General features: G+C 40.0%; 1 protein-coding gene across 2 annotated transcripts in view; it reads left to right on the top strand.

Moving 5' to 3' along the window:
- The window catches only part of LOC131946995 (innexin unc-9-like), a 35,930-nt gene extending 14,485 nt beyond the window's left edge, over positions 1-21,445 (top strand). Inside the window, exons 2-7 of one of the 2 annotated variants that reach the window (XR_009387814.1) lie at positions 11,816-12,152; positions 12,521-12,678; positions 13,877-14,093; positions 16,656-16,873; positions 17,582-19,473; positions 19,528-21,445. Coding sequence is in view for 1 of the 2 variants with exons in the window: in XM_059308071.1 (XP_059164054.1) it covers positions 11,816-12,152; positions 12,521-12,678; positions 13,877-14,093; positions 16,656-16,873; positions 17,582-17,903 (1,252 nt within the window). In the remaining variant the exon portion in view is untranslated. Of the gene's footprint in view, positions 1-11,815; positions 12,153-12,520; positions 12,679-13,876; positions 14,094-16,655; positions 16,874-17,581 lie in introns of both variants that reach the window. The other variant, XM_059308071.1, reaches the window with a different exon arrangement.
- Positions 21,446-22,963: the final 1,518 nt, after the last annotated feature.

The following is a 22,963-nucleotide window of genomic DNA, read 5'->3' as shown; positions in this document are numbered from 1 at the left end:
TGACATGTGGACTGGACAGTGTGACATGTGTGTGACATGTGCTAAGTGACATCAACTCTATAAGGTTTTAGTCCCCCCCCCCCCCCCTGAAAGTACAACCCTAATCACACAAACACCTTGCGTCTTCTGTTGTTGTTGTAGCCCAACTAGACGGTAGATAGTGTAGCAACTACCTGTAACGTAGGACCAGCTATCACTCAGTGTAGCAACTACCTGTAACGTAGGACCAGCTATCACTCAGTGTAGCAACTACCTGTAACGTAGGACCAGCTATCACTCAGTGTAGCAACTACCTGTAACGTAGGACCAGCTATCACTCAGTGTAGCAACTACCTGTAACGTAGGACCAGCTATCACTCAGTGTAGCAACTACCTGTAACGTGGGACCAGCTATCACTCAGTGTAGCAACTACCTGTAACGTGGGACCCGCTATCACTCAGTGTAGCAACTACCTGTAACGTAGGACCAGCTATCACTCAGTGTAGCAACTACCTGTAACGTAGGACCAGCTATCACTCAGTGTAGCAACTACCTGTAACGTAGGACCAGCTATCACTCAGTGTAGCAACTACCTGTAACGTAGGACCAGCTAACACTCAGTGTAGCAACTACCTGTAACGTAGGACCAGCTATCACTCAGTGTAGCAACTACCTGTAGGACCAGCTATCACTCAGTGTAGCAACTACCTGTAACGTAGGACCAGCTATCACTCAGTGTAGCAACTACCTGTAACGTAGGACCAGCTATCACTCAGTGTAGCAACTACCTGTAACGTAGGACCAGCTATCACTCAGTGTAGCAACTACCTGTAACGTAGGACCAGCTATCACTCAGTGTAGCAACTACCTGTAACGTGGGACCCGCTATCACTCAGTGTAGCAACTACCTGTAACGTAGGACCAGCTATCACTCAGTGTAGCAACTACCTGTAACGTAGGACCAGCTATCACTCAGTGTAGCAACTACCTGTAACGTAGGACCAGCTATCACTCAGTGTAGCAACTACCTGTAACGTAGGACCAGCTATCACTCAGTGTAGCAACTACCTGTAACGTGGGACCAGCTATCACTCAGTGTAGCAACTACCTGTAACGTAGGACCAGCTATCACTCAGTGTAGCAACTACCTGTAACGTAGGACCAGCTATCACTCAGTGTAGCAACTACCTGTAACGTAGGACCAGCTATCACTCAGTGTAGCAACTACCTGTAACGTAGGACCAGCTATCACTCAGTGTAGCAACTACCTGTAACGTAGGACCAGCTATCACTCAGTGTAGCAACTACCTGTAGGACCAGCTATCACTCAGTGTAGCAACTACCTGTAGGACCAGCTATCACTCAGTGTAGCAACTACCTGTAACGTAGGACCAGCTATCACTCAGTGTAGCAACTACCTGTAGGACCAGCTATCACTCAGTGTAGCAACTACCTGTAACGTAGGACCAGCTATCACTCAGTGTAGCAACTACCTGTAGGACCAGCTATCACTCAGTGTAGCAACTACCTGTAACGTAGGACCAGCTATCACTCAGTGTAGCAACTACCTGTAACGTAGGACCAGCTATCACTCAGTGTAGCAACTACCTGTAACGTAGGACCAGCTATCACTCAGTGTAGCAACTACCTGTAACGTAGGACCAGCTATCACTCAGTGTAGCAACTACCTGTAACGTGGGACCCGCTATCACTCAGTGTAGCAACTACCTGTAACGTAGGACCAGCTATCACTCAGTGTAGCAACTACCTGTAACGTAGGACCAGCTATCACTCAGTGTAGCAACTACCTGTAACGTAGGACCAGCTATCACTCAGTGTAGCAACTACCTGTAACGTAGGACCAGCTATCACTCAGTGTAGCAACTACCTGTAACGTAGGACCAGCTATCACTCAGTGTAGCAACTACCTGTAGGACCAGCTATCACTCAGTGTAGCAACTACCTGTAACGTAGGACCAGCTATCACTCAGTGTAGCAACTACCTGTAACGTAGGACCAGCTATCACTCAGTGTAGCAACTACCTGTAACGTAGGACCAGCTATCACTCAGTGTAGCAACTACCTGTAACGTAGGACCAGCTATCACTCAGTGTAGCAACTACCTGTAACGTAGGACCAGCTATCACTCAGTGTAGCAACTACCTGTACGACCAGCTATCACTCGATATTTTTAGAAACCGTTACCTAATCGCCTCGCACTTATATCGGTGAACAAAAGGAAAGATGCTACGTTTGTCCTAATACGACGAATGACCATGCACTACATCATCTAGAATTTCCTATGTGTCGGATAGAAACGTCTGACCGTATCATTTAACCGGCTATTGGTGGTTATTCTGATTGAGATAGTTCAAACAAGTGGTAGTAGATTTACATATTTTAGCACCAGGAGTTAAAGGATTAATAAAATATTTTAGCCCTAAAAGTCGATAGTTGAACTAAACTAAGCGAGACAACTCAAGCGATGGAGACGAGTCAAACAAGGGCGCTAACTGTTCACGGACGTGACTAGCCAACGTTTCGTTGAATTTGTCCAATCTGCTGCAAGCTTTGTACATCACGTGCCGAGGTCTTGCCAGACTTTTTTCTTTTTTTCTGTCGTATTGTCTTTTTTTTCTGTAGTATTGTCTTTTTTTTTCGATCTACCACGAGGAGATGACTCTATACAAACCTCGAGATGAGGCGATTGTACAGTCAGTGTAATCTTACATAGGTGTAATGTCGGTAATCTTACATAGGTGTAAGGTCGGTAATCTTACATAGGTCGGGCTAACACCACATAATCACCAGGTCAAGTTGTCCTCTAACCTGAGTGCTCACTGCTCTAATCCAGGCAGCAAAGCCTTGTCACTTTAATGTCCATACCAAATTATGTAACACCATTCACCCTACATCCTCACCATTCACCCAACCTCCACACCATTCACCCAACCTCCACACCATTCACCCAACCTCCACACCATTCACCCAACCTCCACACCATTCACCCAACCTCCACACCATTCACCCAACCTCCACACCATTCACCCAACCTCCACACCATTCACCCAACCTCCACACCATTCACCCAACCTCCACACCATTCACCCAACCTCCACACCATTCACCCAACCTCCACACCATTCACCCCCACCCTCCACACCAGTGACCCCCACCCTCCACACCATTCACCCCCACCCCCAACCTCCACACCAGTGACCCCCACCCTCCACACCAGTGACCCCCACCCTCCACACCATTCACCCCCACCCCCAACCTCCACACCAGTGACCCCCACCCTCCACACCAGTGACCCCCACCCTCCACACCATTCACCCCCACCCCCAACCTCCACACCAGTGACCCCCACCCTCCACACCATTCACCCCCAACCACCACACCATTCACCCCCCTCCCAACCACCACACCATTCATCCCCCTCCCAACCACCACACCATTCACCTCCAACCACAACACCATTTACCTCCAACCTCCACACCATTCACCCCCACCTCCTCACCAGCGACCCCCACTCAATCCAACCCCCACCACATATTTTAAATCCCCTTTATTCAAGCCCACCGCCCTCTATTTCTAGCTGAGAATATCCTAGGCTTGCATCTAAAGAAACGCGTCAACCCCCCCCCCCCCTCTCCCCATCACCTCTTTGTTTTAACGGCCAAAAGTGTTAGGCCACAGAGGACCTACAACCTGTTGCGTAAGGCTCTCTAGGGCCCTTGCAGGGAGGAAGTTTGGGGGGGGGGTGCCTGGACAAATTGAGTCAAGGCTTGCCAGTGTTTGACCACGTCGTCAGCCCTCATCCCCCAGCTTGTTTGATCACAGGCTCCCCCCCCCCCTCTCTGTCCCCCCTCTCTGTCCCCTCTCTGTGCTGATCACGTGATGACCGTACTAGGAGTTGCCTTGAGCTCAAGTTTTATGTTCGCGATAGTTTCATTGTTATCTCTACCATCTCACAGCGTCTCACACTATCGTATACCTCCAACTTATTCAGATCTCAAACACGATATTTGATATTTGAACTTGCAATAGATTTTTTCAAGTCATAAGTTAGACTTTTGCACCCTAATATGTCTGAAAAAGAACGTCGGCTTTTTCATTTAACAATACATTGCATGCACCTCAAATGATGGAACATTTTTTTTTAATTTAAATTTCCAAAAGTTCAAATCGCAGCCCCATTAAATTGGATTGTTTGTGGGACTTTAAATTTGCGGGTGTGGGTAGGATGGTGTACTGCAATCACAAGGACAGGAAGGTTTTTTTTTACCATGTCACCATGACATTCAATGGTCTGTCCACCCCCCCCCCCCCCCACCCCCCAGGTCTACTGTAGGACGACGAAAATCTCGATGTTGTGGGCTGACGTTTGACCTCCGACCTTCTCACAGCTTCGGGAGCTGTTGACACCTAAGGTAAAACCACATGACCTTTACACTCGCGGGGAAGGGGAAATTATCACGTGGTTGTCGGAGTTTAAACTCTGGTTGTCTGCAGGTTGTTGGTACCTGGTAGTCTGCAGGTTGTTGGTACCTGGTTGTCTGCAGGTTGTTGGTACCTGGTTGTCTGCAGGTTGTTGGTGATTTAAATCCCACTCACATTCAAATTTGTCATTTAGACGCTGGAGTCTATAAATAACGTCTCAAAATGTTTAAAATTTGTATTTATTTTCGGGCTGATTATTTAGATTAGGATTAAAAATAGCACGCGTTTAAGTAAGTCCATTGCGCTTGCACTCAAGAAACAGGCGATCAAACATAGACTGTCGAATCTTTTAAAAAGCTGTCAGTCTGCTGTAGTGTAAGTCGCCGTGTCGGGTCTCGTCTGCTCCGTGACCCACAGGTCACCGTTTGTCTGATCTGATAGGTATGTTGGTCAGTAGGTTAGCCAGGTCAATAGGTGGGTTGGTCTCGTGGTTTCGTAGCCCTGACACATATTGACGAAATGTTGTCCTTAAGTTGACCGCTGAGACATACGTTAATAACCTGCCGAGGTCAAGATATACTGTATGGAAAGCTGACCACATTACCTGTAGTAAAAAGTTGTCCTGAAGTTGACACATTGGACACACATTACCTGCAGTGAAAAGTTGTCCTGAAGTTGACACATTGGACACACATTACCTGCAGTGAAAAGTTGTCCTGAAGTTGTATAGACACATGGGACACACATTACCTGTAGTGAAAAGTTGTCCTGAAGTTGACACATGGGACACACATTACCTGTAGTGAAAAGTTGTCCTGAAGTTGACACATGGGACACACATTACCTGTAGTAAAAAGTTGTCCTGAAGTTATATGGACACATGGGACACACATTACCTGCAGTGAAAAGTTGTCCTGAAGTTGACACATGGGACACAAATTACCTGTAGTGAAAAGTTGTCCTGAAGTTGACACATGGGACACACATTACCTGTAGTGAAAAGTTGTCCTGAAGTTGACACATTGGACACACATTACCTGCAGTGAAAAGTTGTCCTGAAGTTGACACATGGGACACACATTACCTGCAGTGAAAAGTCCTGAAGTTGTATAGACACATGGGACACATTACCTGTAGTGAAAAGTTGTCCTGAAGTTGACACATGGGACACACATTACCTGCAGTAAAAAGTTCTCCTGAAGTTGTATGGACACATGGGACACACATTACCTGTAGTGAAAAGTTGTCCTGAAGTTGTATGGACACATGGGACACACATTACCTGTAGTAAAAAGTTGTCCTGAAGTTGTATGGACACATGGGACACACATTACCTGTAGTGAAAAGTTGTCCTGAAGTTGTATAGACACATGGGACACACATTACCTGCAGTGAAAAGTTGTCCTGAAGTTGACACATGGGACACACATTACCTGTAGTGAAAAGTTGTCCTGAAGTTGACACATTGGACACACATTACCTGTAGTGAAAAGTTGTCCTGAAGTTGTATGGGAACATGGGCGCCTTCAGGAAACGATAAAGTTTTGTTGAATTTTATGTTGATAGATGTTTCAAAAACATTAGCTTACAATACACACGCTTGGGCTTACATTTGATTGGTTGTTATCTTTTCATTTTGTTGTGTCTTTTTCCCTGTGGAAATAACACATTTCGAGCAAACTTTTATTACCTTTAATTTTTTTCTAAATAATTTTATTTCCCCATATCTTGCAGCGGTATATGTATTATTTGCTGGGGGAATCTCTCTCTATAAGAATTTAAGATGTAGGATGTGATGTATGTTGTTGTGGTTGGTATTCTGAAGATTCACATTCACATCGGCAGTGACCCCCGCCCTCGCTAGGATGTCGTTCATACACCTCATTGTATCCTAGTCTCGTAATACCATCCCTAAATCTATTTATAACACCGGGACACAGGTCTAGTGTGGCTGTAAGTACAAGCTTGACGTGTATTTTGTGACACAGGGTTTCTTTCATTGGATCTGTTTTGTTTTGAATTTTTATGTTTGATATTCGTAAATAAGTTACCCCACATATACTTATACAATCTGCCTACGTATAACTGGGCTTGGTGTGTAAAAAGATATTTTCGGCGACCAAAATATTAGTCGGGCTTAAATCCCTTTGTCCCCCAACAAGGGACATAACTTATCCTCCAAGGTACATAACTTATATTAAAAAGTGAAAAAAACTTTTAACACAGCCGAAAGAGGGACTGCGCTCATGGAAAAATAAAATCTACCTTTGCAAAAATGGCAAAAAAAAAAAAAAAAGGCATGCCACGAATACCTGTCGGATTTGAGCAGTTTCATCTATTGTAATTTCCCGTGTACGACCCGCATGTTTGTTTCCGTGTGTCACACGCTGTTGTGCTATTTTTAGACCAACTTCCGTTTAGCTAACTCAACACAGACCCGGCTGTACGGCGTAACAAATTATTTATCTCGCGTCCGGGTGGCGTTCTATAGGGCAGCGCTTCTATAACTGGTGACCGGTGAATCTGTTGTGTAGTCCGGCACTGACCGGTGTCTAGTCCGGCACTGACCAGTGTCTAGTCCGGCACTGACCAGTGTCTAGTCCGGCACTAACCGGTGAATCTGTTGTGTAGTCCGGCACTAACCGGTGAATCTGTTGTGTAGTCCGGAACTAACCGGTGTCTAGTCCGGCACTGACCAGTGTCTAGTCCGGCACTAACCGGTGAATCTGTTGTGTAGTCCGGCACTAACCGGTGAATCTGTTGTGTAGTCCGGCACTAACCGGTGTCTAGTCCGGCACTAACCGGTGAATCTGTTGTGTAGTCCGGCACTAACCGGTGAATCTGTTGTGTAGTCCGGCACTAACCGGTGAATCTGTTGTGTAGTCCGGCACTAACCGGTGTCTAGTCCGGCACTGACCAGTGTCTAGTCCGGCACTGACCGGTGAATCTGTTGTGTAGTCCGGCACTGACCGGTGACTAGTCCGGCACTGACCGGCGTACGGTCGTGTTGGTGGTCAAACACTGACCCCTGTACCCAAGGAGCCTTTGAGAACCTCTGACCCATATACCCAAGGAGCCTTTGAGAACATCTGACCCATATAAACACGGACATAAATAGTTTGAGATCCTCTGACCCATATACACACGGACATTAATAGTTTGAGAACCTCTGACCCATATAAACACGGACATAGTTTGAGAACCTTTGACCCATATAAACACGGACATTAATAGTTTGAGAACCTCTGACCCATATAAACACGGACATAGTTTGAGAACCTTTGACCCATATAAACACGGACATTAATAGTTTGAGAACCTCTGACCCATATAAACACGGACATAGTTTGAGAACCTTTGACCCATATAAACACGGACATTAATAGTTTAAGAACCTCTGACCCATATAAACACGGACATAGTTTGAGATCCTCTGACCCCTGTAGCCAGGGACAATTATCGCCCGGCTTGCCTTATATCGCCCACACTAGACGATATCCCAGTCTACCTACTGCCTTATATCGCCAGGCTTGCCTTATATCGCCCACACTAGACGATATCCCAGTCTACCTACACGTGAAAAATGTGGTGATAGGACTACAGATAAGTGGACAATAATCTCGACTAGTTCAGTGTTTGATACAGCTGTGTCACCTGTATCTTACATGACCTGTCGGTAGAAAACTTGATGTGTATTGAACTAGATGTTGTGATTGGCTATGGTGTATCACCTGTATCTAACATGACCTGTCGGTACAAAACTTGATGTGTATTGAACTAGATGTTGTGATCATCTATAGTATATCACTTGTATCTAACATACCTCTGTCTGTATTGAACTAGATGGTGTTTTGAACATTATCGGTCATTTAATTTCCACGAAATTCGTACAGATTTTATTATTTAAAAACTGAATACATTCTTGTAAACTTAACGCAGTTGTTTAAAAAAAATGTAGTCTAATGAAATAATTGTCCAAAAATAGTCTTACATGAACAGACAATTAAAACAAAACGTCGAATATTGTAAAAGATGAAGCCCTGGATGAAATTGTTTCCACCAAAACACGATAAGCCGTGCACTATAGCTTGTAGATGTGTAGGCTACTTAGTACACCTACTAGTTACAGTACACTAGGTTTAAGTACTACACAAGTAGGTTCTGCGTACTGTTATATTGGGAATGCACTTTTTAAGGATACATGAAAAGTACACTCAATGTTGGATTGGAAGGATAAAATATATTGAACTTGTAGTACTCTGAACTTACAGTACAATGTATAGTGCAATGTAAAAATAGTACTATAGTACACAGTAGAAGCTACAATACAATGTAACAAGAAGTTACACAGAAGTTACAGTACTTTGTAAAACAAGTACTATAGTACACGGTAGCAAAAAAAAGTACTAGAGTACACGGTAGCAATGAAGGCGTGTCTGTGGCTGGAATGTGCAAATAAACGTCGGCTTTTGTCGACTTACGTGTGTAGATAGACGGAGGTTAAATATAGCCATGCATCTATGTGACATAACATTTGTAGTGGGGTATTTTATCACTGCTTCCAGTTTACATCTATGTGACATAACATTTGTAGTGGGGTATTTTATCACTGCTTCCAGTTTACATCTATGTGACATAACATTTGTTGTGGGGTATTTTATCACTGCTTCCAGTTTACATCTATGTGACATAACATTTGTTGTGGGGTATTTTATCACTGCGACCAGTCCACATCTATTTCAGTTGTACTACATTATAAACAGGTCCAGACAGCTGGGTACATTGGGCAGAGGAAGTAGAGTTTATATGTTTCTAGGCATATACAGCGATATTGCGGTGAGCACTGTCCAGCCACCTTTCCCTGGTTTTATTTGTGCTGACAGTTGATAACGTTAACCTGTGGTAGAAACGTCGATCTGACTGATGGAATAATCTGTCCAGCCTACATAGCCTGTTGTCACATGTGTCATGACACACCCAGTGTGTCACTGACAACTCAAGTTGTGCTACCTCCACCAGCTGACATGTATGCCACTGACAACTGACGTTGTGCCATGTCGCATACAACTAAAGTTGTGCCGCCACCACCACCAGCTGACATGTACGCCACTGACAACTTGTGCCACCACCACCAGCTGACATGTACGCCACTGACAACTTGTGCCACCACCACCAGCTGACATGTATGTCACTGACAACTGAAGTTGTGCCACCACCATCAGCTGACATGTGTCACTGACAGACCATCAGCTGACATGTGTGCCACTGACAACTGAAGTTGTGCCACTACCAGCAGCTACGGGCCACCCAATGTTGCTGCAATTATCAACTCACAACAGGCGTCAATTATCGCACCTATTAGCACGTGTGGTTGCTGGCTGGCTTGATGGAAGGTTGTGTGTACACATGCAGTTTTTCATTGTGTGTACGCATGCAGTTTTTCATTGTGTGTACATGCAGTTTTTCATTGTGTGTACATGCAGTTTTTCATTGTGTGTACACGTGTAGTTTTTCATTGTGTGTACATGCAGTTTTTCATTATGTGTACATGCAGTTTTTCAATGTGTGTACACATTTATGCAGTATATTTTGGTTGTGTACACAGTTTTAGACTTGACTATAGCTCCATACACCATTGTAACACGGTCTCTGAGAAAAATCAAGTAACCACAGACAAATCTACAAGTACACACTGGTTTAATGTACACTCTCAATAGGTTGTCATCAAAAGTAAAGGGAAGGAATAGAACGATACATTAGTGGGTTGTCGTTCTTGGTGTGTTTTCGTTTTGTTTTTCTTGCTGGCTTTAAACTTACCCGCTCGCCCCCCCCCCCCCCCACCCCCCCGCACGTTCAACCTCACACCCATATCTACAGTCACCCTATTACAGTAAATATTTGAGAGAGATATAAATTAATAAATTAGATAAGATATAAATTAATAAATTAGATACATGTTTTGGAGTCACCGCAAGCATCGTCCTAACTTCAACATCACTAAATTGCTCTTGGGTTGGTTTTTTGTTTTTAAGCTGACTGGGCTATTTTTATTGTTTTAAAACCAAATTTAAATCAACCTGCCGTCCATTGTTTGCCTGTGTTTTATTGTGGTATAAACTTCAACTCCTCTGGCTGGGAGGCGCCACTCCAACGTGCATGAAACAATAGGCCATTAAGCTGGGAATGGGTTTACGACTTCTTGGGCTGATCTATAAATTAAGAAGGCGCATAGGTTGGGGCTGAGGGTTCCAACGGTTCTGTGTGTGACAGGTAGCACTGAGGCTCTAGGTCGCATCGAGGCTCTAGGTAGCCGGTAGCACTGAGGCTCTAGGTCGCATCAAGGCTCTAGGTAGCCGGTAGCACTGAGGTACGAGGTAGCAATCATTGCAAGGAAATTACTCTCGTCATTGTCGGTGACCTTTAGCGAGCCAATTAAAAATAAATTTAGATCTACTGCCCAATTTAGCAGACGTACGTCTATGTGCCTTATGTCATGTCGACCATGATGGCATGACATCCGCCATGTCGACCAAGATGGCCGTCATAAATTAGGTCTAGCGTCTTGTTTGGTGTTGGGAGGTTGGAGTGACTTCCCCTTCCCCCTGCCTACGTTACGTTAGCGTTGTTGACAGACGTAGAGTCTTACAGTGCAAGGACATGGTGACCCCATGCGTGACCTTAGTTTCTCGAGTTATCTAAACCTGTCTTCATATTTTATACATACATCAGACATTAAAGTAGATTGTCTTTATCTTCATGGCGGTGGTTCAGAAATTTTGAGGCCTGTGGGCGTAGCCCAATGGTTTTTACATTAGACATTATTTTAGAATCTCATTAATATTATAAGCCTATACGTTCGTTGTATTGCAACTTTCATTATCGCTTTCCGGATATCCCAGGTATAGGGGACATAATCGTAGCCTGAATAAATTTGTTACGTCCCATGGGACCAGTAGTTAAAAAAAAGTTAAGATAAAATACGATTGATCTTGGACTTAAAAAGAAATGAAAGCACAATATTATTAAATTATATTTTACAGTATAACAAATTATATTCACAATTGTGCAGAAGAAAATGGTTAATATAATTTTTCTAGGAGGGCTTAGCAATTACAACTTAAGTTGCATGCAATGACAGACGGTAAGTGAACACTGAAAATCAGGAGGAACAAATTTGATGTAGCAGTGGTTTATGATTCAACTTTAAGTATTCAAAACAAAATATTTATAAGCCATTTTTTTTTTCATTTAAATTTTAAGTTTTTATTTCTGTATTCTTTTGTTCATGATCTTTTGTCCCAAATCTTGAAATAAATCTAAGTAAATCTGTACAATACTAGCAATAGCCAGTCACCGCCAGGCTCCTAAATGATGATTTATTTATGACCACAGGTCTATCGGGGCTATTATAGGCGGCGTGCCGTCACTCAAAAAACTTCAAGGAGCAAGTAACGACGACTGGGTGGACAGGCTAAACCATGTATGGACAGTCTTTCTTCTGGCTCTGTTCGCCATTGTGGTCAGCACCGGTCAGTTTGTGGGTGACCCCATCCACTGCTGGTGCCCCGCAGAGTTCACTGGCGCCTATGTGGACTACGCCAAGAGCTACTGTTGGATCAAGAACACGTACTACATCCCCATGGACACGCCCATCCCTGTGGAGCACTCTAACAGGGAGTCAGAGGAGCTGACGTACTACCAGTGGGTGCCACTCATCCTCCTCTTCATGGTGAGTACTGATGTGTGACATAAATGGCTCACGTTATGGGCTGATGATTTACTTCATTATTGTGGTTACCAGTCTTGTACAACACTTACAAGTACCATAGATATTGAAATTAAAGGTATTTTGTGTTTGTTTGATTTTGATATGTTCCCGTTTAGGTTTTTGATATCTTCCTGTTTAGGTTCAAGTATCTGTTACTTGTCTATCATTTTGATTGTTCCCTCTGTTCAGATTTTGATTGTTCCCTGTGTTCTTGCCTTTGTTCCCTGTGTTCAGATTTTGATTGTTCCCTGTGTTCTTGCCTTTGATTGTTCCCTCTGTTCTTGCCTTTGATTGTTCCCTGTGTTCAGATTTTGTTCCCTATGTTCCAGGCCTTCATGTTCAAGTTCCCCAATATCCTGTGGCGCCTGTTTAATGGTGGGTCTGGCATAAACTTGGACAAAATAGTGGACATGGCAGAGAAAACCCAGCTCGGATCACCCGATGACCGGGACAAGACCATTGACCACATCTCTAAATATATGGACAGGTCAGTCTATATAACATAATCTGTATGACAAGACCACATCTCTAAATATATGGACAGGTCAGTCAATATAACATAATCTGTATGACAAGACCACATCTCTAAATATATGGACAGGTCAGTCAATATAACTTAATCTGTATGACAAGACCACATCTCTAAATATATGGACAGGTCAGTCAACATAACATAATCTGTATGACAAGACCACATCTCTAAATATATGGACAGGTCAGTCAGTATAACATAATCTGTATGACAAGACCACATCTCTAAATATATGGACAGGTCAGTCAATATAACATAATCTGTATGACAAGACCACATCTCTAAATATATGGACAGGTCAGTCAACATAACATAATCTGTATGACAAAGACCACATCTCTAAATATATGGACAGGTCAGTCAATATAACATAATCTGTATAACAAGACCACATCTCTAAATATATGGACAGGTCAACAATATAAACTGGTTTTATAAACAATTCTAACATGATCTGTATATTGCTTAGATCTATGATGTATGCGGATAGCGTTTGAGAATAATAAATAGTGTGGTACTACCTTTAAACATGGAAACAAATTACTTTTAAATTAGCAGTAAACATTTGTCACATTTTTTTTTACAAACTTATTTATATGATCATGGATAAAACACTTAACTTGAGTAGAACTGACTGAATTGGACCAAAAATGACTGAATTGGACCAAAAATGACTGAATTGGACCAAAAATGACTGAATTGGACCAAAAATGACTGAATTGGACCAAAAAATGACTGAATTGGACCAACCGTGACTGAATTTGACTAAAAAATTTTTTACTGAATTCAACCAAAAATGATTGAATTCAACTAAATGACTGAATTTGACTAAAAATGACTGAATTAGACAAAAAAAATTTACTGAATTCAACCAAAAACCACTGAATTCAACTATAAATGACTGAATTTGACAAAAAATGACTGAACTTGACCAAAAATGACCAACCGTGACTGAATTTGACCAACCGTGACTGAATTTGACAAAAAATGATTGAATTTGACAAAAAATGACTGAATTTGACCAACCGTGACTGAATTTGACCAACCGTGACTGAATTTGACCAACCGTGACTGAATTTGACCAACCGTGACTGAATTTGACCAACCGTCAATTAATTAGACCAACCGTGACCGCCTGTGTTTGTGCCTGCAGATGGCTGGAGACACACAGGGAGTACCACTGGAACCGACTGGTCAGGGCCAAACAATTCCTGGCCAAAATTTGCTGCTTTTTCTGCAACAAGCGTGCCGGAACTTACCTGACAGCATTTTACCTGTTCATCAAGGTCGTCTACTCCGCCAATGTCATCGCCCAGTTTTTTATTCTCAACGCCTTCCTCTCTCAGGACTACAACCTCTATGGTTTCGAGGTAGGTTTGGTTTTAATCTCTTCACGCTTATTAAAAAAATTGGCCTGTTAATTATACTGACATTTTTGACTTGTCAAATTATTTTTTGAAAAACAAATCCATTTTGTATATTAACTTTAAATTAAAATTATTATTTTTTTGCTTTAAATAAATGTAATATAACAAGACATTTGTCTGCTTGCTAGTCAGAAAATATGATACGCTGATGGATAAACTTAAAAAAAAAATAACCAGGAAATTGACACGATTTAATTGCCTTGTTTTGGCATCAGAGATATAAGAAAACTAAGAGATTTATGTAGTTACACTTTAACTGGTCAGTACATGGGTCAGATGAGGTGCAGATGAGGGGACAAAGTGGTCAGCATTCAGGTTCTAGAGATGTTGGCATGAGCTAATGGTGTAAACTTTGCTCAGGTTCTAGAGATGTTGGCATGAGCTAATGGTGTAAACTTTACTCAGGTTCTAGAGATGTTGGCATGAGCTAATGTTGTAAACTTTGCTCAGGTTCTAGAGATGTTGGCATGAGCTAATGGTATAAACTTTGCTCATGTTCTAGAGATGTTGGCATGAGCTAATGGTGTAAACTTTACTCAGGTTCTAGAGATGTTGGCATGAGCTAATGGTGTAAACTTTACTCAGGTTCTAGAGATGTTGGCATGAGCTAATGGTGTAAACTTTGCTCAGGTTCTAGAGATGTTGGCAGGAGCTAATGGTGTAAACTTTGCTCAGGTTCTAGAGATGTTGGCATGAGCTAATGGTGTAAACTTTGCTCAGGTTCTAGACAGCATGAGCTAATGTTGTAAACTTTGCTCATGTTCTAGAGATGTTGGCATGAGCTAATGGTATAAACTTTGCTCATGTTCTAGAGATGTTGGCATGAGCTAATGGTATAAACTTTGCTCATGTTCTAGAGATGTTGGCATGAGCTAATGGTGTAAACTTTGCTCATGTTCTAGAGATGTTGGCATGAGCTAATGGTATAAACTTTGCTCATGTTCTAGAGATGTTGGCATGAGCTAATGGTGTAAACTTTGCTCAGGTTCTAGAGATGCTGGCATGAGCTAATGGTGTAAACTTTGCTCAGGTTCTAGAGATGTTGGCATGAGCTAATGGTGTAAACTTTGCTCAGGTTCTAGAGATGCTGGCATGAGCTAATGGTGTAAACTTTGCTCAGGTTCTAGAGATGTTGGCATGAGCTAATGGTGTAAACTTTGCTCATGTTCTAGAGATGTTGGCATGAGCTAATGGTATAAACTTTGCTCAGGTTCTAGAGATGTTGGCATGAGCTAATGGTGTAAACTTTGCTCAGGTTCTAGAGATGTTGGCATGAGCTAATGGTGTAAACTTTGCTCAGGTTCTAGAGATGTTGGCATGAGCTAATGGTGTAAACTTTGCTCATGTTCTAGAGATGTTGGCATGAGCTAATGGTGTAAACTTTGCTCAGGTTCTAGAGATGCTGGCATGAGCTAATGGTGTAAACTTTGCTCAGGTTCTAGACAGCATGAACTAATGGTGTAAACTTTGCTCAGGTTCTAGAGATGTTGGCATGAGCTAATGGTGTAAACTTTGCTCAGGTTCTAGAGATGTTGGCATGAGCTAATGGTGTAAACTTTGCTCAGGTTCTAGAGATGTTGGCATGAGCTAATGGTATAAACTTTGCTCAGGTTCTAGAGATGTTGGCATGAGCTAATGGTGTAAACTTTGCTCAGGTTCTAGAGATGTTGGCATGAGCTAATGGTGTAAACTTTGCTCAGGTTCTAGAGATGTTGGCATGAGCTAATGGTGTAAACTTTGCTCAGGTTCTAGAGATGTTGGCATGAGCTAATGGTGTAAACTTTGCTCAGGTTCTAGAGATGTTGGCATGAGCTAATGGTGTAAACTTTGCTCATGTTCTAGAGATGTTGGCATGAGCTAATGGTGTAAACTTTGCTCAGGTTCTAGAGATGTTGGCATGAGCTAATGGTGTAAACTTTGCTCAGGTTCTAGAGATGTTGGCATGAGCTAATGGTGTAAACTTTGCTCATGTTCTAGAGATGTTGGCATGAGCTAATGGTGTAAACTTTGCTCAGGTTCTAGAGATGTTGGCATGAGCTAATGGTGTAAACTTTGCTCAGGTTCTAGAGATGTTGGCATGAGCTAATGGTGTAAACTTTGCTCAGGTTCTAGAGATGTTGGCATGAGCTAATGGTGTAAACTTTGCTCAGGTTCTAGACAGCATGAGCTAATGTTGTAAACTTTGCTCATGTTCTAGAGATGTTGGCATGAGCTAATGGTATAAACTTTGCTCATGTTCTAGAGATGTTGGCATGAGCTAATGGTATAAACTTTGCTCATGTTCTAGAGATGTTGGCATGAGCTAATGGTGTAAACTTTGCTCATGTTCTAGAGATGTTGGCATGAGCTAATGGTATAAACTTTGCTCATGTTCTAGAGATGTTGGCATGAGCTAATGGTGTAAACTTTGCTCAGGTTCTAGAGATGCTGGCATGAGCTAATGGTGTAAACTTTGCTCAGGTTCTAGAGATGTTGGCATGAGCTAATGGTGTAAACTTTGCTCAGGTTCTAGAGATGCTCGGCTCCAGTAACAGTGAGTGGAAGGAGTCTACACGCTTCCCCCGTGTCACCCTGTGTGACTTCAAGATCAGACAGCTACAGAACGTACAGACGTGGACCGTCCAGTGCGTCCTGCCCATCAACCTGTTCAACGAGAAAATCTTCATCGTCATCTGGTTCTGGCTTGTCTTTGTGGCCACACTGACCTGCATCAATCTAGTCAGGTGGGTGACCTTTTGGTTTAATTAGTTCATCTAGGTGACGTCATAGTACAGTCAGTGTATCTAAAGATGCTCATCTGATTGCATGTTTGATACACTAAAAAAAAAACAATTCTAGAGAAGCAGGAAGTATAAAAAAATGTGTTCAGACCACCAGGTCTTCCCTGAATAAGGTCCCAAGTTGTCTGGGTGCACTCTCTGCTTTATAAGGCAGATCTTGCATTCAAATTTTTTACAAAGTTTAGAGACAAATAGTCAATTAAAAAGCTGGTCAGCAGATGTTTCATGGCATTAGTTGAGTAGTTGAGCAGGTCCACAAACCATTTGTTATGTGATGCAAGTGAAATATTTAAATTTTCAGTCTTTGAGCTGAAATAGTTCAGCTGTAATTAGTAGTTCTAACATCATTCATGTAAACAATTATTTGAAAGTAGCACTCAAGTAACACAAGACATTTTGTGCCTGTAATCAAACATCCCATTCATTAAAACATATTCTAAAAAGTATTATAATTTTATAATTAATCATCTTAATCCTCAGTAATCAAAATATAGACATAAGACATATAAAAAAATTATTAGAATTATTGAGTTGTAGAGTATTGAATTTATTGGTTATTACCCATTTATAAAATATTGCATTTTAAAAATTTCCACCTTTTACAATGTAGTCTAGTCACAACTAACACAAGGCGTTACCGTTTATTTCCAGCTGGTTGTATCGAGTCATCTTCAAGAGAAACCGCGCAGGCTACATCAAAAAATACTTGAAGATCAACAACGAAATCCAGTCAGGTTTTGACAAGAAGCTGTGTCAAAAGTTTGCTGACGAGTACCTTCGAGATGACGGGGTTTTCGTGATCCGCGTCATAGCTAAAAACTCAACCGATCTTGTGGCCATGGATCTTGTGGATAAACTGTGGAAGCTGTACAAAAACAAGCGGATGAAGCGTGACGAGGAAGAGCCGCCCGCATTTGACGCTTCAACTCTTCCAGTCTCAGATAAAGAAAGAGAAGCGCTGAATCCAAAATAGTCCATGGCTTTTATACTTTAGATTTTAAAAGTAGCTTAGCTACAGCTAAATGTCATTCTGTGCACAAAAAACGTAGTGGTTTGATTCAAACAATTTAGCAAGGCACAAATCAATTAGGTTTAATATTTAAAGTTGAGACAGCTAGTGCCTGTCTTGTATCCTGTCTTCAACCTCGGCATTATTCTTGCAATTAGTTTAGTGGGCATTTCTGTGAGAGATTTTTTCTAGCTTCAGGGCTGATCAATTTTAAACCTAACCTATCTAGTCTAGGCTAAACCTACATCTCAGTTGTTTAATTCTCAGGCATTAAATAGACTGGCATTCAATTATAATTTTATTAGAGTGACAATCAAAACACAATAAACCACCTATTTAATGAGTCAGCTGGCTAACTGGTCACTGTTAATTAATCACCTATTAACTGTTTAATTGGTAACCTGCCTGGTTAATTAGTCACCTATTAACTGGCAACTTGGTTGACTGGTCACCTGGTTGATGTTTAAAATAAGCCGCTGACCAATTAGTAATTAGTTACTTAACTGACCACTAGAACAACTCAAATTTTGGATGTCTTGTCCATGATTAGTGTAACAAATAATTAATTCAGATTCTTGTTTTATCAAGTTTTCAAATAGCCAAAGGTTGTGACTACATCAAATTGCGATGCTGAATCAAAACTTGTACAATCTTCTTCCGAAAACATGAAATTTCATTGTTAAATCAAAATTTGTACAGTCCTTTTGCGATAACATGAAATTTCACTGTTAAAGTTAAATAAAAAGTTGACAATCTTCCTGATCCATATTTTATACTGCAGCATATATTACCCATAGTGCCTTAGTTTTTCAGGTGTTTGAAACTGCTGAACTTTACATTACCATTAATTTAGAACATAATACTCTGGTTCACATTTTGATGGTGCCTAGCGTCTTCATTTTAAAAGACAGAATGTTAATCAAATGTTGTAAAGCCTAAGTGACCTTCCCTCTCATTTGTGTAAATATCCATTGAATAATTACAAAATGTGGTGGACATTTTTTTTTGTATAGGTAAAGGGTTTTGTTATAAGAAATAATATATTTGTATGTTGCCTTGCAAATTTCAAATGTTATTTTATTTTTTTTTTTAAAGTTTTTCTCATACACATTCTTGTAACATTTTTGGTTGTAAATGTTGTAACATTTTTTTATACACCAGTAGCAATTATGGTGTCTGTATAAATAGATTTTTTGTCACATTTTAAATATGCAATAGGGAACAAAATGCCATTGTCATAGATTTAATTAATTGGACATACTGCTACCATGGAATGGACATAGAGCTGTCAGTCATTGAATGGATGGACAGCGGTCAGCCTTAGACTTGCCTATGACTGGACACGCAGCTGTCATTAAAGGGTGCAATAAAAGAATTGTAAGAAGACACAATTTTTTTTTTCTAAAAACTTGTATTCAGTATGCCAAGCTGCACTTGTGTAAAACAATGTCTTCAGCTTGACAGAAAATTTTTCAATATAAATTGTTAAAAAAAATTAAATGTAGATACAAAAAACGTTTTAATTTAAATATAGGTTAGAACAATGCTTTAATTTAAATAAAGCTTAGAACAATTTTTTCATTTAAAGGTTAGAACAATGTTTTCATTTAAAGGTTAGAACGTTTTAATTTTCACTGCCAATGTCTTGCTACAGAGGATTAAGATTTTTTTAGAGAATTTCTTCTGCACCATTTTGAGTTCATTGATAGTTCTAAGGCATTATTTGAGCTTTTGTATGTAGTTAGTTTAAAAGTTTTAGTGTAAAGTAGTTAAAAAGTTCACTAATTTTAAGTGTATAGAACAGATTTATCTTATTACATTAATTGTCCTACAAATTTTGTAACTTTTAAGTGACACTAGAAAATCCTTACGTTGTAGATACAATTTCACATGTCAAATACTCCTATTTATCATTTTCTAATGCATTTTGATTATTTAGTTTTTCAATTTAGTAATCAGTTGCTTTTTAATCAGTCTTTCTGAAGTTGCGAAAGGAGGTAAGATTTTTTAGTATATCAGACAAAAAAAAAATCAAAAGTTGCGTAGGTCAAGAATGTATGTTATGGTCTAGTGACTTAACAAACTTGGTGTTTAATATCTAGTCTCTGTCAATCACCTGATCATCCTCTGTGCGTCTCACTCACCCATGAATAAATTCATGTATTTATTACTCACTCATCACATCTACCCACCTGTAATTTCTGGACAGGCCAGTTATCTGTTATCTCTCATGTTATTCTGTCATTCCAATTTTCAGAAATTATGAATTTTTCCGTCAACATTTCCCATACATTCAAATACATTCAAATTTGTAATGAGCCAAGTTAAAAATGTTTCTAAGTAGAGCAACATTCCACTGAAGTATTTTTAAATTGTTAAAATCCACAAATAGAACGAAGCTCAACTGTCCTCATTCCAGATCCGTGGACCAATTTTTTACTGTTTTTGTGAACTGTCACAATCAGGTTTTAATTTTTGTACCTTTTTAAAATTTTTATGATTTACAAAATGTAGATGTAAAACATAATTTCTAGGACTGTACTTAATCCATTTATTCATTGCCTGTTGCTTTTCATTATTTAGTTTTATGAAGTAGATTGTAAAAATGCTGAAAAATATTTTACAGGGTAAAATAATTTTCCCAAAAACTTAGAATCTGGTTTACTTATAAAAGAAAATACATTCTAAAACATGTAGATCTATACCTGTTTCTTTTTTTATAAAATGTAAAAAAAAATGTTTTGTAGTTTATCTTTTATCTAATTTGAATTTGTTACTGATTAAATATAAATCATTGATGATGAACTGTAATTAGTAAAAACATTATATTGCATGAATATTGTTGACTTCAAATGTTGGACTGTTTTTGTTGTGTTGGTAAGAAGGTTTTCCATATTGTGGATGTTCAGCTGTGTTTGAGTCTAATTTGAAAATGTTTGAATGAATTTCACTGGTGTGGCTGACATTCATTTGAGAATATTTTGTCCCATGTTTGTCTCTGGATTTCATACGTGTGGGCACAAAACAAGTCTAGGCTGTTTTGGTGCTGTTTTTTATTAATAAAACAAATCTTTGTAAACATGTTCTTTTTTTTTTCTTCAATTAAAAAGAAAATTTTGATTCAAGATACACTTTTACAAACATCATACTTAAAAAAAATTATAAATGCTACTTTGAGAAATATAACATTAATTGAATACAAATTGTTTTATTTTTGTCCAGTCTAGATTTATTTTCTGTTAATTTAATTGTGCAACTGGATTTCCTCAATACTTTCATTCCCTAATGTACATTGATTCCAACATTTTTACAAACTAAATGTCGTGAGACCTGGTCTAGCATTACTAAGAGCACATAACTCTTGATTACTTTTTATATTTTACCTGCATTACCTAATCAAAATGATTGTGTCTTCATCTCTGGTCTCATCAAAATACAATCACAGATATTTTTATATATTCTTTCATATTTGTTTATTTGTTCAAATAAATCATCTGTCCAATTAACGTGTGTTCTATTTGTATTACAAATATTGATATGCAGCTGGGGTTAAAGAGTTAAATAATAAGTGGAATTACTACATTTGGAGCAAAATTAATTAAATTAAATTGTCTAAACAAATATGACCACATTTGGAATAAAAATCCTTTAAGTTATGGCCAAATTCAGAGCTAAATGATGTAAAGGCATATTTTTGTTTATTTATTTTCATTTTTTCCCTCTGTGGGGGTGGGGGGTACTGTGGGACACGCGCAGGAGAAATTCCTGAAAGTTGTTCTAATAATTTGTTACACAAGGATACAGCAAGGGAAACAACCGATAAAATGTAATTTTTTTATGCATGTGCTGAATATTAAAATTGACCTGTAACGTTATTAAAATACACAGAAAATATGAAACTAGACTGCTGCTCTGTTTAATTTTTTTTTTTTTAAATCATACACTTTCAAAATTGTGCGTTTATAAAAGAAATATAAAGTTATATTTAGATTCCAATACAAATTAATGTAAAATGTGTACGCAAATGCTTCAGCAATAGGTCTACATGCTGTCTGTCACAAACTAGATCGAATGCAACTTTTTTCTTCGACGGTACGGGCCACACACATTTGTGCCAAGTTTATAGATCGTAAGAGATCGATTTTAAACCAATCAGAAGACGCCATTTCTGTGTCTAGCGTTCATTATCATCCGTGTTAACCCATCACTGGTCTGATAAAAAAAAGGCAATTAAACTTTAGTCCAAGTGTACTGGTACAAGCAATAGCAGTTTAAAATTAAATATGGTTTCTCCATATAAAAAAGAATCTTGGATGCGATTCACGTTTTGTACAGTTTCATCGATCTCTGGTCTCGTGTCCCCCCCCCCCCCCCCCCTACCAGCCTGAACGAAATAAAGAAATATCTAATTTAAATTTAAAAATAATATATATCCTACCAGTGTCGACCCCTCCCCGAAAGTTTCAATCACCCTTCCCCACCCCCAAGAGAGAAATATATGCATTTTAGTTTTAGCTCAACTCGATGGAGGATAGCCTAAATAAAATAATGAACGTATGATCACACGCTGTAATAACATTAAAATGTTAAACGTGAAGTTCGTGGCTATGAATAAAACAAGAGAGTCCCATTGAAAGCATATAGGAGCCTAGATAATTTAAAAAACGAATATTTATTTATTTGGTTTGACAATATCAAAGCGGATGTTATCGACGTTGAGGCGGGGTGGCGAGCCCACGTGTTCAACCGGAAACGGGCCGAGCAGACACAATGAATGAGCATTCACGCAGAAACAGTGACGTCAGTGTATTACTCGACCGATAGCCAGGGAAAATATTGAAACCTGTCAACATGGCTAACAGAGGTTTTGTGAGCGCTGAAATGCTGGGGGGGGGGGGGGGGGGGGGTAGATTGTGGAAACGGCTAAAGGGATTGGTGGTTTCATAGAGGGAGCGGAAAGTGGAGGCTAATGAGGTTAGATACAGGGTTTCTTTCAAACATTTTTTTCTCTCCGGGGTTTCTTG

Source organism: Physella acuta, unplaced genomic scaffold, assembly GCF_028476545.2.
Source record: "Physella acuta isolate Inbredline_101_S28 unplaced genomic scaffold, ASM2847654v3 ptg000579l, whole genome shotgun sequence".
Lineage (NCBI taxonomy): Eukaryota > Metazoa > Mollusca > Gastropoda > Physidae > Physella > Physella acuta.
The sequence above is the reverse complement of the archived record's forward strand: the minus strand, read 5'-3'. Positions and strand labels throughout refer to the sequence as shown.